Source organism: Siphateles boraxobius, unplaced genomic scaffold (assembly GCF_051911475.1).
Source record: "Siphateles boraxobius isolate OS27281-9 unplaced genomic scaffold, OSU_SipBor_1 204, whole genome shotgun sequence".
Classification (NCBI taxonomy): Eukaryota; Metazoa; Chordata; class Actinopteri; order Cypriniformes; family Leuciscidae; genus Siphateles; species Siphateles boraxobius.
The window spans coordinates 2,658,594-2,672,358 of record NW_027508816.1 but is presented as its reverse complement, the minus strand read 5'-3'; the positions used below and the strand labels follow the sequence as shown (position 1 = coordinate 2,672,358).

The 13,765-nt window shown below is 47.5% G+C and overlaps 1 protein-coding gene across 2 annotated transcripts in view; it reads right to left on the bottom strand.

Moving 5' to 3' along the window:
• Positions 1 to 13,765, bottom strand: part of slit1a (slit homolog 1a (Drosophila)) — a 169,672-nt gene that overhangs the window by 71,958 nt on the left and 83,949 nt on the right. For both annotated transcript variants that reach the window (XM_077237610.1, XM_077237611.1), the window contains 2 exons: positions 11,677 to 11,748; positions 11,428 to 11,571 (listed from right to left, as the gene is read on the bottom strand). In XM_077237610.1, the coding sequence (XP_077093725.1) occupies positions 11,428 to 11,571; positions 11,677 to 11,748 (216 nt within the window). The remainder of the gene's footprint in view (positions 1 to 11,427; positions 11,572 to 11,676; positions 11,749 to 13,765) is intronic.

Sequence of the window (13,765 nt, the reverse complement as noted above, 5' to 3'; positions counted from 1 at the left end):
ACACTGAGGGGCAGAAACACTGAGTGGTAGAAACACTGAGAGGCAGAAAAATTGAGTGGTAGAACCACTGAGTGGCAGAAACACTGAGGGGCAGAAACACTGAGGGGCAGAAACACTGAGGGGCAGAAACACTGAGGGGCAGAAACACTGAGAGACAGAAACACTGAGCGGCAGAAACACTGAGCGGCAGAAACACTGAGAGGCAGAAACACTGAGTGGCAGAAACACTGAGTGGCAGAAACACTGAGGGGCAGAAACACTGAGGGGCAGAAAAACTGAGGGGCAGAAACACTGAGAGGCAGAAACACTGAGTGGTAGAAACACTGAGGGGCAGAAACACTGAGGGGCAGAAACACTGAGCGGCAGATACACAGAGGCAGAGACACTGAGGGGCAGAAACATTGAGGGGTAGAAACACTGAGGGGCAGAAACACTGAGGGGCAGAAACACTGAGAGGCAGAAACGCTGAGCGGCAGAAACGCTGATTGGAGAAACACTGAGCGGCAGAAACGCTGATTGTAGAAACACTGAGGGGCAGAAACACTGAGGGGCAGAAACACTGAGGGGCAGAAACACTGAGCAGCAGAAACACAGAGGCAGAAACACTGAGCGGCAGAAACACTGAGGGGCAGAAACACTGAGCGGCAGAAACACTGAGGGGCAGAAACACTGAGCGGCAGAAACACTGAGAGGCAGAAACACTGAGTGGCGGAAACACTGAGGAGCAGAAACACTGAGGAGCAGAAACACTGAGGGGCAGAAACACAGAGGCAGAAACACTGAGCGGCAGAAACACTGAGTGGCAGAAACACCGAGGAGCAGAAACACTGAGCGGCGGAAACACTGAGGGGCAGAAACACTGAGAGGCAGAAACACTGAGCGGCGGAAACACTGAGGGGCAGAAACACTGAGCGGCGGAAACACTGAGAGGCAGAAACACTGAGCGGCGGAAACACTGAGGGGTAGAAACACTGAGAGGCAGAAACACTGAGCGGCGGAAACACTGAGCGGCAGAAACACAGAGGCAGAAACACTGAGCGGCGGAAACACTGAGGGGCAGAAACACTGAGAGGCAGAAACACTGAGCGGCGGAAACACTGAGCGGCGGAAACACTGAGCGGCAGAAACACAGAGGCAGAAACACTGAGCGGCGGAAACACTGAGGGGCAGAAACACTGAGAGGCAGAAACACTGAGCGGCGGAAACACTGAGGGGCAGAAACACTGAGAGGCAGAAACACTGAGCGGCGGAAACACTGAGGGGCAGAAACACTGAGAGGCAGAAACACTGAGCGGCGGAAACACTGAGCGGCAGAAACACTGAGAGGCAGAAACACTGAGCGGCGGAAACACTGAGGGGTAGAAACACTGAGAGGCAGAAACACTGAGCGGCGGAAACACTGAGGGGCAGAAACACAGAGGCAGAAACACTGAGCGGCGGAAACACTGAGGGGCAGAAACACTGAGCGGCGGAAACACTGAGGGGCAGAAACACTGAGAGGCAGAAACACTGAGCGGCGGAAACACTGAGGGGCAGAAACACTGAGTGGCAGAAACACTGAGCAGCAGAAACACTGAGAGGCAGAAACACTGAGCGGCGAAAACACTGAGTGGCGGAAACACTGAGGGGCAGAAACACTGAGAGGCAGAAACACTGAGGGGCAGAAACACTGAGGGGCAGAAACACTGAGCGGCGGAAACACTGAGGGGCAGAAACACTGAGGGGCAGAAACACTGAGTGGCAGAAACACTGAGAGACAGAAACACTGAGAGGCAGAAACACTGAGCGGCGAAAACACTGAGCGGCAGAAACACAGAGGCAGAGACACTGAGGGGCAGAAACACTGAGGGGCAGAGACACTGAGGGGCAGAAACATTGAGGGGTAGAAACACTGAGGGACGGAAATACTGAGGGGCAGAAACACTGAGCGGCAGAAACACAGAGGCAGAGACACTGAGGGGCAGAGACACTGAGCGGCAGAAACGCTGATGGGAGAAACACTGAGGGGCAGAAACACTGAGGGGCAGAAACAATGAGGGGCAGAAACACTGAGCGGCAGAAACACAGAGGCAGAGACACTGAGGGGCAGAAACACTGAGGGGCAGAAACACTGAGCGGCAGAAACACAGAGGCAGAGACACTGAGGGGCAGAGACACTGAGCGGCAGAAATGCTGAGCGGCAGAAACGCTGATGGGAGAAACACTGAGGGGCAGAAACACTGAGGGGCAGAAACAATGAGGGGCAGAAACACTGAGCGGCAGAAACACAGAGGCAGAGACACTGAGGGGCAGAAACACTGAGGGGCAGAGACACTGAGGGGCAGAAACATTGAGTGGTAGAAACACTGAGGGGCAGAAACACTGAGCGGGAGAAACACAGAGGCAGAGACACTGAGGGGCAGAAACACTGAGGGGCAGAGACAGTGAGGGGCAGAAACATTGAGGGGTAGAAACAATGAGGGGCAGAAACACTGAGCGGCAGAAACACAGAGGCAGAGACACTGAGGGGCAGAAACACTGAGGGGCAGAGACACTGAGGGGCAGAAACACTGAGGGGCAGAAACACTGAGTGGCAGAAACACTGAGTGGCAGAAACACTGAGCTGCAGAAACGCTGAGCGGCAGAAACACTGATGGGAGAAACACTGAGTGGCAGAAACTCTGAGTGGCAGAAACACTGAGCGGCAGAAACACAGAGGCAGAAACACTGAGCGGCGGAAACACTGAGGGGCAGAAACACTGAGGGGCAGAAACACTGAGCGGCAGAAACACTGAGCGGCAGAAACTGAGCGGCAGAAACACTGAGCGGCAGAAACACTGAGCGGCAGAAACACTGAGCGGCAGAAACACTGAGCGGCAGAAACACTGAGTGGCAGAAACACTGAGCGGCAGAAACACTGAGTGGCAGAAACACTGAGCGGCAGAAACACTGAGTGGCAGAAACACTGAGCGGCAGAAACACTGAGGGGCAGAAACACTGAGGGGCAGAAACACTGAGTGGCAGAAACACTGAGCGGCAGAAACACTGAGTGGCAGAAACACTGAGCGGCAGAAACACTGAGGAGCAGAAACACTGAGCGGCAGAAACACTGAGGGGCAGAAACACTGAGGGGCAGAAACACTGAGTGGCAGAAACACTGAGCGGCAGAAACACTGAGTGGCAGAAACACTGAGCGGCAGAAACACTGAGGAGCAGAAACACTGAGGAGCAGAAACACTGAGGGGCAGAAACACTGAGGGGCAGAAACACTGAGGAGCAGAAACACTAAGCGGCAGAAACACTGAGAGGCAGAAACACTGAGGTGCAGAAACACTGAGGAGCAGAAACACTGAGGTGCAGAAACACTGAGGAGCAGAAACACTGTGGGGCAGAAACACTGAGGGGCAGAAACACTGAGGAGCAGAAACACTGAGCGGCAGAAACACTGAGAGGCAGAAACACTGAGGGGCAGAAACACTGAGCGGCAGAAACACTGAGAGGCAGAAACACTGATTGTCTGAAACACTGAGGGGCAGAAACACTGAGGGGCAGAAACACTGAGGGGCAGAAACACTGAGAGGCAGAAACACTGATTGTCTGAAACACTGAGGGGCAGAAACACTGAGGGGCAGAAACACTGAGGGGCAGAAACACTGAGTGGTAGAAACACTGAGAGGCAGAAATACTGAGTGGTAGAAACACTGAGGGGCAGAAACACTGAGAGGCAGAAACACTGAGTGGTAGAAACACTGAGGGGCAGAAACACTGAGAGGCAGAAACACTGAGTGGTAGAAACACTGAGGGGCAGAAACACTGAGGGGCAGAAACACTGAGGGGCAGAAACACTGAGTGGTAGAAACACTGAGAGGCAGAAAAATTGAGTGGTAGAACCACTGAGTGGCAGAAACACTGAGGGGCAGAAACACTGAGGGGCAGAAACACTGAGGGGCAGAAACACTGAGGGGCAGAGACACTGAGGGGCAGAAACACTGAGTGGCAGAAACACTGAGTGGCAGAAACACTGAGCTGCAAAAACGCTGAGCGGCAGAAACACTGATGGGAGAAACACTGAGTGGCAGAAACTCTGAGTGGCAGAAACACTGAGCGGCAGAAACACAGAGGCAGAAACACTGAGCGGCGGAAACACTGAGGGGCAGAAACACTGAGGGGCAGAAACACTGATCGGCAGAAACACTGATCGGCAGAAACACTGAGTGGCAGAAACACTGAGCGGCGAAAACACTGAGTGGCGGAAACACTGAGCGGCAGAAACACTGAGCGGCGGAAACACTGAGGGGCAGAAACACTGAGGGGCAGAAACACTGAGTGGCAGAAACACTGAGAGACAGAAACACTGAGAGGCAGAAACACTGAGCGGCGAAAACACTGAGCGGCAGAAACACAGAGGCAGAGACACTGAGGGGCAGAAACACTGAGGGGCAGAGACACTGAGGGGCAGAAACATTGAGGGGTAGAAACACTGAGGGACGGAAATACTGAGGGGCAGAAACACTGAGCGGCAGAAACACAGAGGCAGAGACACTGAGGGGCAGAGACACTGAGCGGCAGAAACGCTGATGGGAGAAACACTGAGGGGCAGAAACACTGAGGGGCAGAAACAATGAGGGGCAGAAACACTGAGCGGCAGAAACACAGAGGCAGAGACACTGAGGGGCAGAAACACTGAGGGGCAGAGACACTGAGGGGCAGAAACATTGAGTGGTAGAAACACTGAGGGGCAGAAACACTGAGCGGCAGAAACACAGAGGCAGAGACACTGAGGGGCAGAAACACTGAGGGGCAGAGACAGTGAGGGGCAGAAACATTGAGGGGTAGAAACAATGAGGGGCAGAAACACTGAGCGGCAGAAACACAGAGGCAGAGACACTGAGGGGCAGAAACACTGAGGGGCAGAGACACTGAGGGGCAGAAACACTGAGTGGCAGAAACACTGAGTGGCAGAAACACTGAGCTGCAAAAACGCTGAGCGGCAGAAACACTGATGGGAGAAACACTGAGTGGCAGAAACTCTGAGTGGCAGAAACACTGAGCGGCAGAAACACAGAGGCAGAAACACTGAGCGGCGGAAACACTGAGGGGCAGAAACACTGAGGGGCAGAAACACTGATCGGCAGAAACACTGAGCGGCAGAAACTGAGCGGCAGAAACACTGAGCGGCAGAAACACTGAGCGGCAGAAACACTGAGCGGCAGAAACACTGAGCGGCAGAAACACTGAGCGGCAGAAACACTGAGCGGCAGAAACACTGAGCGGCAGAAACACTGAGTGGCAGAAACACTGAGTGGCAGAAACACTGAGCGGCAGAAACACTGAGGGGCAGAAACACTGAGGGGCAGAAACACTGAGTGTTAGAAACACTGAGCGGCAGAAACACTGAGTGGCAGAAACACTGAGCGGCAGAAACACTGAGGAGCAGAAACACTGAGGAGCAGAAACACTGAGGGGCAGAAACACTGAGGGGCAGAAACACTGAGGAGCAGAAACACTGAGCGGCAGAAACACTGAGAGGCAGAAACACTGAGGTGCAGAAACACTGAGGAGCAGAAACACTGTGGGGCAGAAACACTGAGGGGCAGAAACACTGAGGAGCAGAAACACTGAGCGGCAGAAACACTGAGAGGCAGAAACACTGAGGGGCAGAAACACTGAGCGGCAGAAACACTGAGAGGCAGAAACACTGATTGTCTGAAACACTGAGGGGCAGAAACACTGAGGGGCAGAAACACTGAGGGGCAGAAACACTGAGGGGCAGAAACACTGAGAGGCAGAAACACTGATTGTCTGAAACACTGAGGGGCAGAAACACTGAGGGGCAGAAACACTGAGGGGCAGAAACACTGAGTGGTAGAAACACTGAGAGGCAGAAACACTGAGTGGTAGAAACACTGAGGGGCAGAAACACTGAGAGGCAGAAACACTGAGTGGTAGAAACACTGAGGGGCAGAAACACTGAGAGGCAGAAACACTGAGTGGTAGAAACACTGAGGGGCAGAAACACTGAGGGGCAGAAACACTGAGGGGCAGAAACACTGAGTGGTAGAAACACTGAGAGGCAGAAAAATTGAGTGGTAGAACCACTGAGTGGCAGAAACACTGAGGGGCAGAAACACTGAGGGGCAGAAACACTGAGGGGCAGAAACACTGAGGGGCAGAAACACTGAGGGGCAGAAACACTGAGAGACAGAAACACTGAGCGGCAGAAACACTGAGCGGCAGAAACACTGAGAGGCAGAAACACTGAGTGGCAGAAACACTGAGTGGCAGAAACACTGAGGGGCAGAAACACTGAGGGGCAGAAAAACTGAGGGGCAGAAACACTGAGAGGCAGAAACACTGAGTGGTAGAAACACTGAGGGGCAGAAACACTGAGGGGCAGAAACATTGAGGGGTAGAAACACTGAGGGGCAGAAACACTGAGGGGCAGAAACACTGAGCGGCAGATACACAGAGGCAGAGACACTGAGGGGCAGAAACACTGAGAGGCAGAAACGCTGAGCGGCAGAAACGCTGATTGGAGAAACACTGAGCGGCAGAAACGCTGATTGTAGAAACACTGAGCGGCAGAAACACAGAGGCAGAAACACTGAGCGGCAGAAACACTGAGGGGCAGAAACACTGAGCGGCAGAAACGCTGATTGGAGAAACACTGAGCGGCAGAAACACAGAGGCAGAAACACTGAGCGGCAGAAACACTGAGGGGCAGAAACACTGAGCGGCAGAAACACTGAGGGGCAGAAACACTGAGCGGCAGAAACACTGAGAGGCAGAAACACTGAGTGGCGGAAACACTGAGGAGCAGAAACACTGAGGAGCAGAAACACTGAGGGGCAGAAACACAGAGGCAGAAACACTGAGCGGCAGAAACACTGAGTGGCAGAAACACTGAGGAGCAGAAACACTGAGCGGCGGAAACACTGAGGGGCAGAAACACTGAGAGGCAGAAACACTGAGCGGCGGAAACACTGAGGGGCAGAAACACTGAGCGGCGGAAACACTGAGAGGCAGAAACACTGAGCGGCGGAAACAATGAGGGGCAGAAACACTGAGAGGCAGAAACACTGAGCGGCGGAAACACTGAGCGGCAGAAACACAGAGGCAGAAACACTGAGCGGCGGAAACACTGAGCGGCAGAAACACAGAGGCAGAAACACTGAGCTGGCGGAAACACTGAGGGGCAGAAACACTGAGAGGCAGAAACACTGAGCGGCGGAAACACTGAGGGGCAGAAACACTGAGAGGCAGAAACACTGAGCGGCGGAAACACTGAGGGGCAGAAACACTGAGAGGCAGAAACACTGAGCGGCGGAAACACTGAGCGGCAGAAACACAGAGGCAGAAACACTGAGCGGCGGAAACACTGAGGGGCAGAAACACTGAGCGGCGGAAACACTGAGGGGCAGAAACACTGAGAGGCAGAAACACTGAGCGGCGGAAACACTGAGGGGCAGAAACACTGAGTGGCAGAAACACTGAGCGGCAGAAACACTGAGAGGCAGAAACACTGAGCGGCGAAAACACTGAGTGGCGGAAACACTGAGGGGCAGAAACACTGAGAGGCAGAAACACTGAGGGGCAGAAACACTGAGGGGCAGAAACACTGAGCGGCGGAAACACTGAGGGGCAGAAACACTGAGGGGCAGAGACACTGAGTGGCAGAAACACTGAGAGACAGAAACACTGAGAGGCAGAAACACTGAGCGGCGAAAACACTGAGTGGCGGAAACACTGAGGGGCAGAAACACTGAGAGGCAGAAACACTGAGCGGCGGAAACACTGAGGGGCAGAAACACTGAGTGGCAGAAACACTGAGCGGCAGAAACACTGAGCGGCGAAAACACTGAGTGGCGGAAACACTGAGCGGCAGAAACACTGAGCGGCGAAAACACTGAGTGGCAGAAACACTGCGCGGCAGAAACACTGAGCGGCGAAAACACTGAGTGGCGGAAACACTGAGGGGCAGAAACACTGAGTGGCAGAAACACTGAGCGGCAGAAACACTGAGGGGCAGAAACACTGAGTGGCAGAAACACTGAGAGACAGAAACACTGAGAGGCAGAAACACTGAGCGGCGAAAACACTGAGTGGCGGAAACACTGAGGGGCAGAAACACTGAGAGGCAGAAACACTGAGCGGCGGAAACACTGAGGGGCAGAAACACTGAGTGGCAGAAACACTGAGCGGCAGAAACACTGAGCGGCGAAAACACTGAGTGGCGGAAACACTGAGCGGCAGAAACACTGAGCGGCGAAAACACTGAGTGGCAGAAACACTGAGCGGCAGAAACACTGAGCGGCGAAAACACTGAGTGGCGGAAACACTGAGGGGCAGAAACACTGAGTGGCAGAAACACTGAGCGGCAGAAACGCTGAGCGGCAGAAACGCTGATGGGAGAAACACTGAGCGGCAGAAACACTGAGTGGCAGAAACACTGAGCGGCAGAATTGCTGAGCGGCAGAAACGCTGATGAGAGAAACACTGAGGGGCAGAAACACTGAGTGGCAGAAACACTGAGCGGCAGAAACACAGAGGCAGAAACACTGAGCGGCGAAAACACTGAGTGGCAGAAACACTGAGGGGCAGAAACACTGAGTGGCAGAAACACTGAGCGGCAGAAACACTGATGGGAGAAACACTGAGCGGCAGAAACACTGATGGGAGAAACACTGAGCGGCAGAAACACTGAGCGGCAGAAACACTGATGGGAGAAACACTGAGCGGCAGAAACACTGATGGGAGAAACACTGAGCGGCAGAAACACTGATGGGAGAAACACTGAGGGGCAGAAACACTGAGGGGCAGAAACACTGATGGGAGAAACACTGAGCGGCAGAAACACTGAGCGGCAGAAACACTGAGGTGCAGAAACACTGAGGGGCAGAAACACTGATGGGAGAAACACTGAGCGGCAGAAACACTGAGCGGCAGAAACACTGATGGGAGAAACACTGAGGGGCAGAAACACTGAGTGGCAGAAACACTGAGCGGCAGAAACACTGAGTGGCAGAAACACTGAGCGGCAGAAACACTGAGCGGCAGAAACACTGAGCGGCAGAAACACTGATGGGAGAAACACTGAGCGGCAGAAACACTGATGGGAGAAACACTGAGGGGCAGAAACACTGAGGGGCAGAAACACTGATGGGAGAAACACTGAGCGGCAGAAACACTGAGCGGCAGAAACACTGATGGGAGAAACACTGAGGGGCAGAAACACTGAGTGGCAGAAACACTGAGCGGCAGAAACACTGAGTGGCAGAAACACTGAGCGGCAGAAACACTGATGGGAGAAACACTGAGCGGCAGAAACACTGAGGAGCAGAAACACTGATGGGAGAAACACTTAGCGGCAGAAACACTGAGCGGCAGAAACACTGAGTGGCAGAAACACTTAGCGGCAGAAACACAGAGGCAGAAACACTGAGGGGCAGAAACACTGAGTGTCAGTATTAGTTTTTGGTGTGATTGCCGTGAAAAACACTCAAAACACATCTGAAACGGGAAAGAGCTTTGAGATTTACTGTATAAATATATTTGACAAGAAATCGGAGGTATATTTTTACAGACTGCTGAAAGCTACAGAACAGAGAAGTGAATGGATCGCTGCAATTCACAGAAACAACTGGATCCAGACAGAGAAAGATTTGCAGTTATCATTTTGTGTCAATATGGTGAATTAAGGAGTAAAATCCTACCCTATATATTGTTTTGTTATATATTGTATTGACAACTCATCAATTAAATATTTACTATCTTATATTCTGTATAATTGTATGTTCTTAAATAAACACTGACAAAAAACTACACAAGTTTTAGGGCTAGACGATATGATGATATATATGACACTGATATAAGTGATCACATGGATTTGGACCTATATTGTATTTATATAAAGCATTCACAGGCAAATTTGCTTTATGTATTTCAGCTCTTCTGCCACTCAGTCCGGCAGAGGGAGTGTGTTCCCACGGGAAAGTGACGTTAATGCATAACCTCTATTGTTACTGCTTGTTTCAGAACATTTAAAAGTAACATTCCCATAATGTTGGAAGAATAATACAATGAAATGTTCCCTTAACGTTTGTTAGAACATTTAAAAAAATTGACGTTTTTAACGTTCAGAGAAGATTTAGAAAAAAACTTTTTCATAACTTAATGGTAACATTATTAGCAGATCGTTCATAGAACATATTTTAGTAACACTTTATTTTACAGTGTCCTTGTTACATATGTTACATGTACTTACCATAGTAACAACAGTAAATTATGCATAATTACATGCAACTAACCCTCATCCAAACCCTAATCCTACCCTAACCCTATAGTAAGTACATGTTGTAAATTAATATTACTCAGCACTTAAATATATAATTACACTGTAACAATCACACCTTAAAATAAAGTGTAACCCATATTTCTGTTAGATGAGAATCTGTCATTTGCTGGAAATTTTTAAGTATGTTCAGAGTATTTGTATTTGTATTTGTATTTGTATTTATATCTGTATTTGTGTGTGTGTGTGTGTGTGTGTGTGTGTGTGTGTGTGTGTGTGTGTGTGTGTGTGTGTGTGTGTAACCTTAAATCATCTACAGAACATTGTGGGATAGATTAATTCTGAAATGTAAACGGTACGGATTAGAAATTACACAACTGTATTCATTACCTAAAAAGTGTAACTCTACATATTGCATAAATTAGATTTGAAAGCTTAAACACTCAAAATTCAACATTTTGAGTGCTTTAAATCTTTTAGCAGGCTCCTACCCCGAGTGGGCGGAGTCATGTTTAAAATCTAGCTCAATTTACTGCACTATTTCATAATTAAATCTTTTTATAATTTTGACGAAACACACATAATTGAAAAGGTCAAGACTCAAGGTTCCATATTTGGCTTCTGTTTTATGATAGAAGTGATATTGTGACAGAAATGTATTAATTGGAACAGGAGGACATAATGGAGTGTGTTTGTCACCCGGTGGTTGTTTTTGGTAAAGCGTCTTAACACAACCTCACGCGAACCTCAATTTTTTGCGATACCAACTTCAAATTTGAAACACAATTACGTTAGATATGGCTTTGATTTCATAGCAAATTATTTTGTAAAATGTATGTTTGGTAAAAAATAAATCAAGTTTAGTACAGCACATTGGCTTTACAAACTTAAACTTCTATAATTTCTTAGACTTTCTTTTGTAAAACATAAAATTTCATGAAGCGCTTTCACTTCTACAATAATCTGCTGAGTAAAAAGAGACCAACTTTAGGCCAAAAGGGGTGACAGTTAACAGAACTACATCAGCAACACTTTATTTTGCATGTTTTTATAAAAATATAACCACTAAATTTAAATGCATGAGATATCAATAAGCGTTAAGCATGCACAAAAGTTCTGCATTGATTTGATAAGAGTGTAAAGGTGTGTGTGCTCACAGGGTCTGTATCGCACGCAGTGAGGTGAAGGTGCCCTTGGCCAGCGTTTGGATCTTGTTGTCGTATAAAGAAAGCAGCGAGAGATTCTGCAGGTCCGTAAAGGTGTTTGCACGAAGACAGTGGATCTCGTTTGCATTCAAAAGCCTGGAAACACATGAGGAAAAAAGAGAGAGAGAGAGACGCGGATGAAACAACATCAACAGTGAGCAGTTTTCATTGGTTTTCATCATCTACACCTGTTACACTCACAGCAGCTGGAGGGCGTAGAGTCCATCAAACACTCCTCTGGGAAGATCCGTGATCTTGTTTCCATACAGAACCCTGAACATCACAGAGACAATCAACACTAGACCATGAGCACGCGTCCTTACTGATGGGTGAGCTGAAAATCACTGTAAACCCTAACGCTCAAAATAGTTAATTGGTTTGAGTAGGGCCAACTCAAATTATACAAATTAGTTCCAGCAAATAAAATTTTATGAGTATTTAAAACTTTATTTTTCTTTTGAGTTTCACAAAACTGACACATTTTCAGTAAGTTGAATTGTTTCATTGTTTTGAGTTCTATGAACTTGTTTCTTTTAATTTAGACAAACTTAAATTTAACAGGAAACTGGGCTGGGATTTCTATTTCCCAGCATGCTTTGCCATGACACTTAAAAGAGAGAGTAAATGCTAAAATTAAGTGTTACGTATATTATGTTGTTTTGTTGTGCCAGATTAATGTTAAGTGGGAGATTTAGTAGCGTTTAATGTTTTGTTGTTGGTTTTTTGGGGGGTTTCCATCATGTGAAGAGTGGAGCGTGAGCTCGGTTTGAGAACAGTGTATGTTAAATGTTTTAAATTGCTTTACTCATTCATCGAGTGCTATGCTATGCTAATGCAATCAAAGCACTTTGGTACTAATTAGCAAGGTAGCATTTATTAAATAAGCTAGTTAAAGCTACCCAAGTTTCCACTACTAAAAATATTTAAATTGAGATTACATGATAATCTTAAATTGTGTCTGAATTATCTTACTCAAATATGTCAAGTTAAGAGCAATTAAAATATATGAGTACAAAATAAAAATTAAAAGTTCTACTTAATTAAACTTTACATTTCTTAACTTAAAAAAATGATGTAACTGATTACCTCAAATGATTTGAGTTTTGCCAACTAATTCGGGTGGTGAAGAGTATTTGAATGCATAAATTATGCCTTGGAATGTATATCATAAAAAATTATAACCACATACATATTACAAATCTGTTGATTGTTACACCTTTTGAAAGCATAATGTTCAAACACATGACAAATGACCAATTTCAGATGTAACAATAAATCTGAAAAATTTAATGCATTTTAACTTAAGTCACAATTATTTATGAAAATATGCATTATGACATATATTATGTTCTCAAAACTTTATTTATACTTTTGTTTTTTTCTGTAATGATTTAGTTAGATGTTCATCTAACATTTTTTAAACGTTACTAGTTTCGGAATATTCAGAGAACATTCAAAAGTAACATTCACATAATGATACAATGGAATGATCCCGTAACGTAAAGAAAAAACGTTTTCAAAACATTTAAAAAACTTTTTGAACGTTCAGAGAAATAACGTTTTCATAATTTAATGGGAACTTTTTGGCATCTGAAGTTATTTCAAACAAGAAAAGGTGAATTACTTGCATTACATTTGCGATGAAATTGTAGTAGAGACCGATATTTTCCTTAATATTGTTAACATACATCCGAGTGTAATTGGTTCCAGGTTGTTGATTGGATGTTGGGATGTGGGCGTGTCACTCAAGTATGCAGGGGCGGAGCTTAAACCAGACTAAATGATTGGAGAATCTGCATACGCCACCAGAGAGAAGACTGACGCTTCACTGGTCAGGACATTTTGATTTAACATTACGATTTTAAAAATAAATAAAATAAAAGTGAAACATGAATCGTTCACAATAAGATCATCAATTTACATTTAGTAAACAGGGGCCAGTTGCAAAAACATAGCCATTCTGTGAAGACTGTGTCTTAAGTACTAGTATGACCAACCAGCAGTGAGTCAAGGGGCAATCAGTCAAGTCTTACTTTTTATGCAACCGGCTAAAAAAGGTGTAAATGTACAGTAAGTTTAGATGAGCTGAAGGGTTGTCTCATGAATATTGATGAGTTTACACCCCAAAAGTCAGCATGGACTAATTAATATGCATGAGATAAGCCACAAACCACCTATCACAGCACTTGATGTGTAGTACAGCACACACACACACACACACACACACACACACACACACACACACTCTCACACAGACACACACACACACACACACACACACACACACACA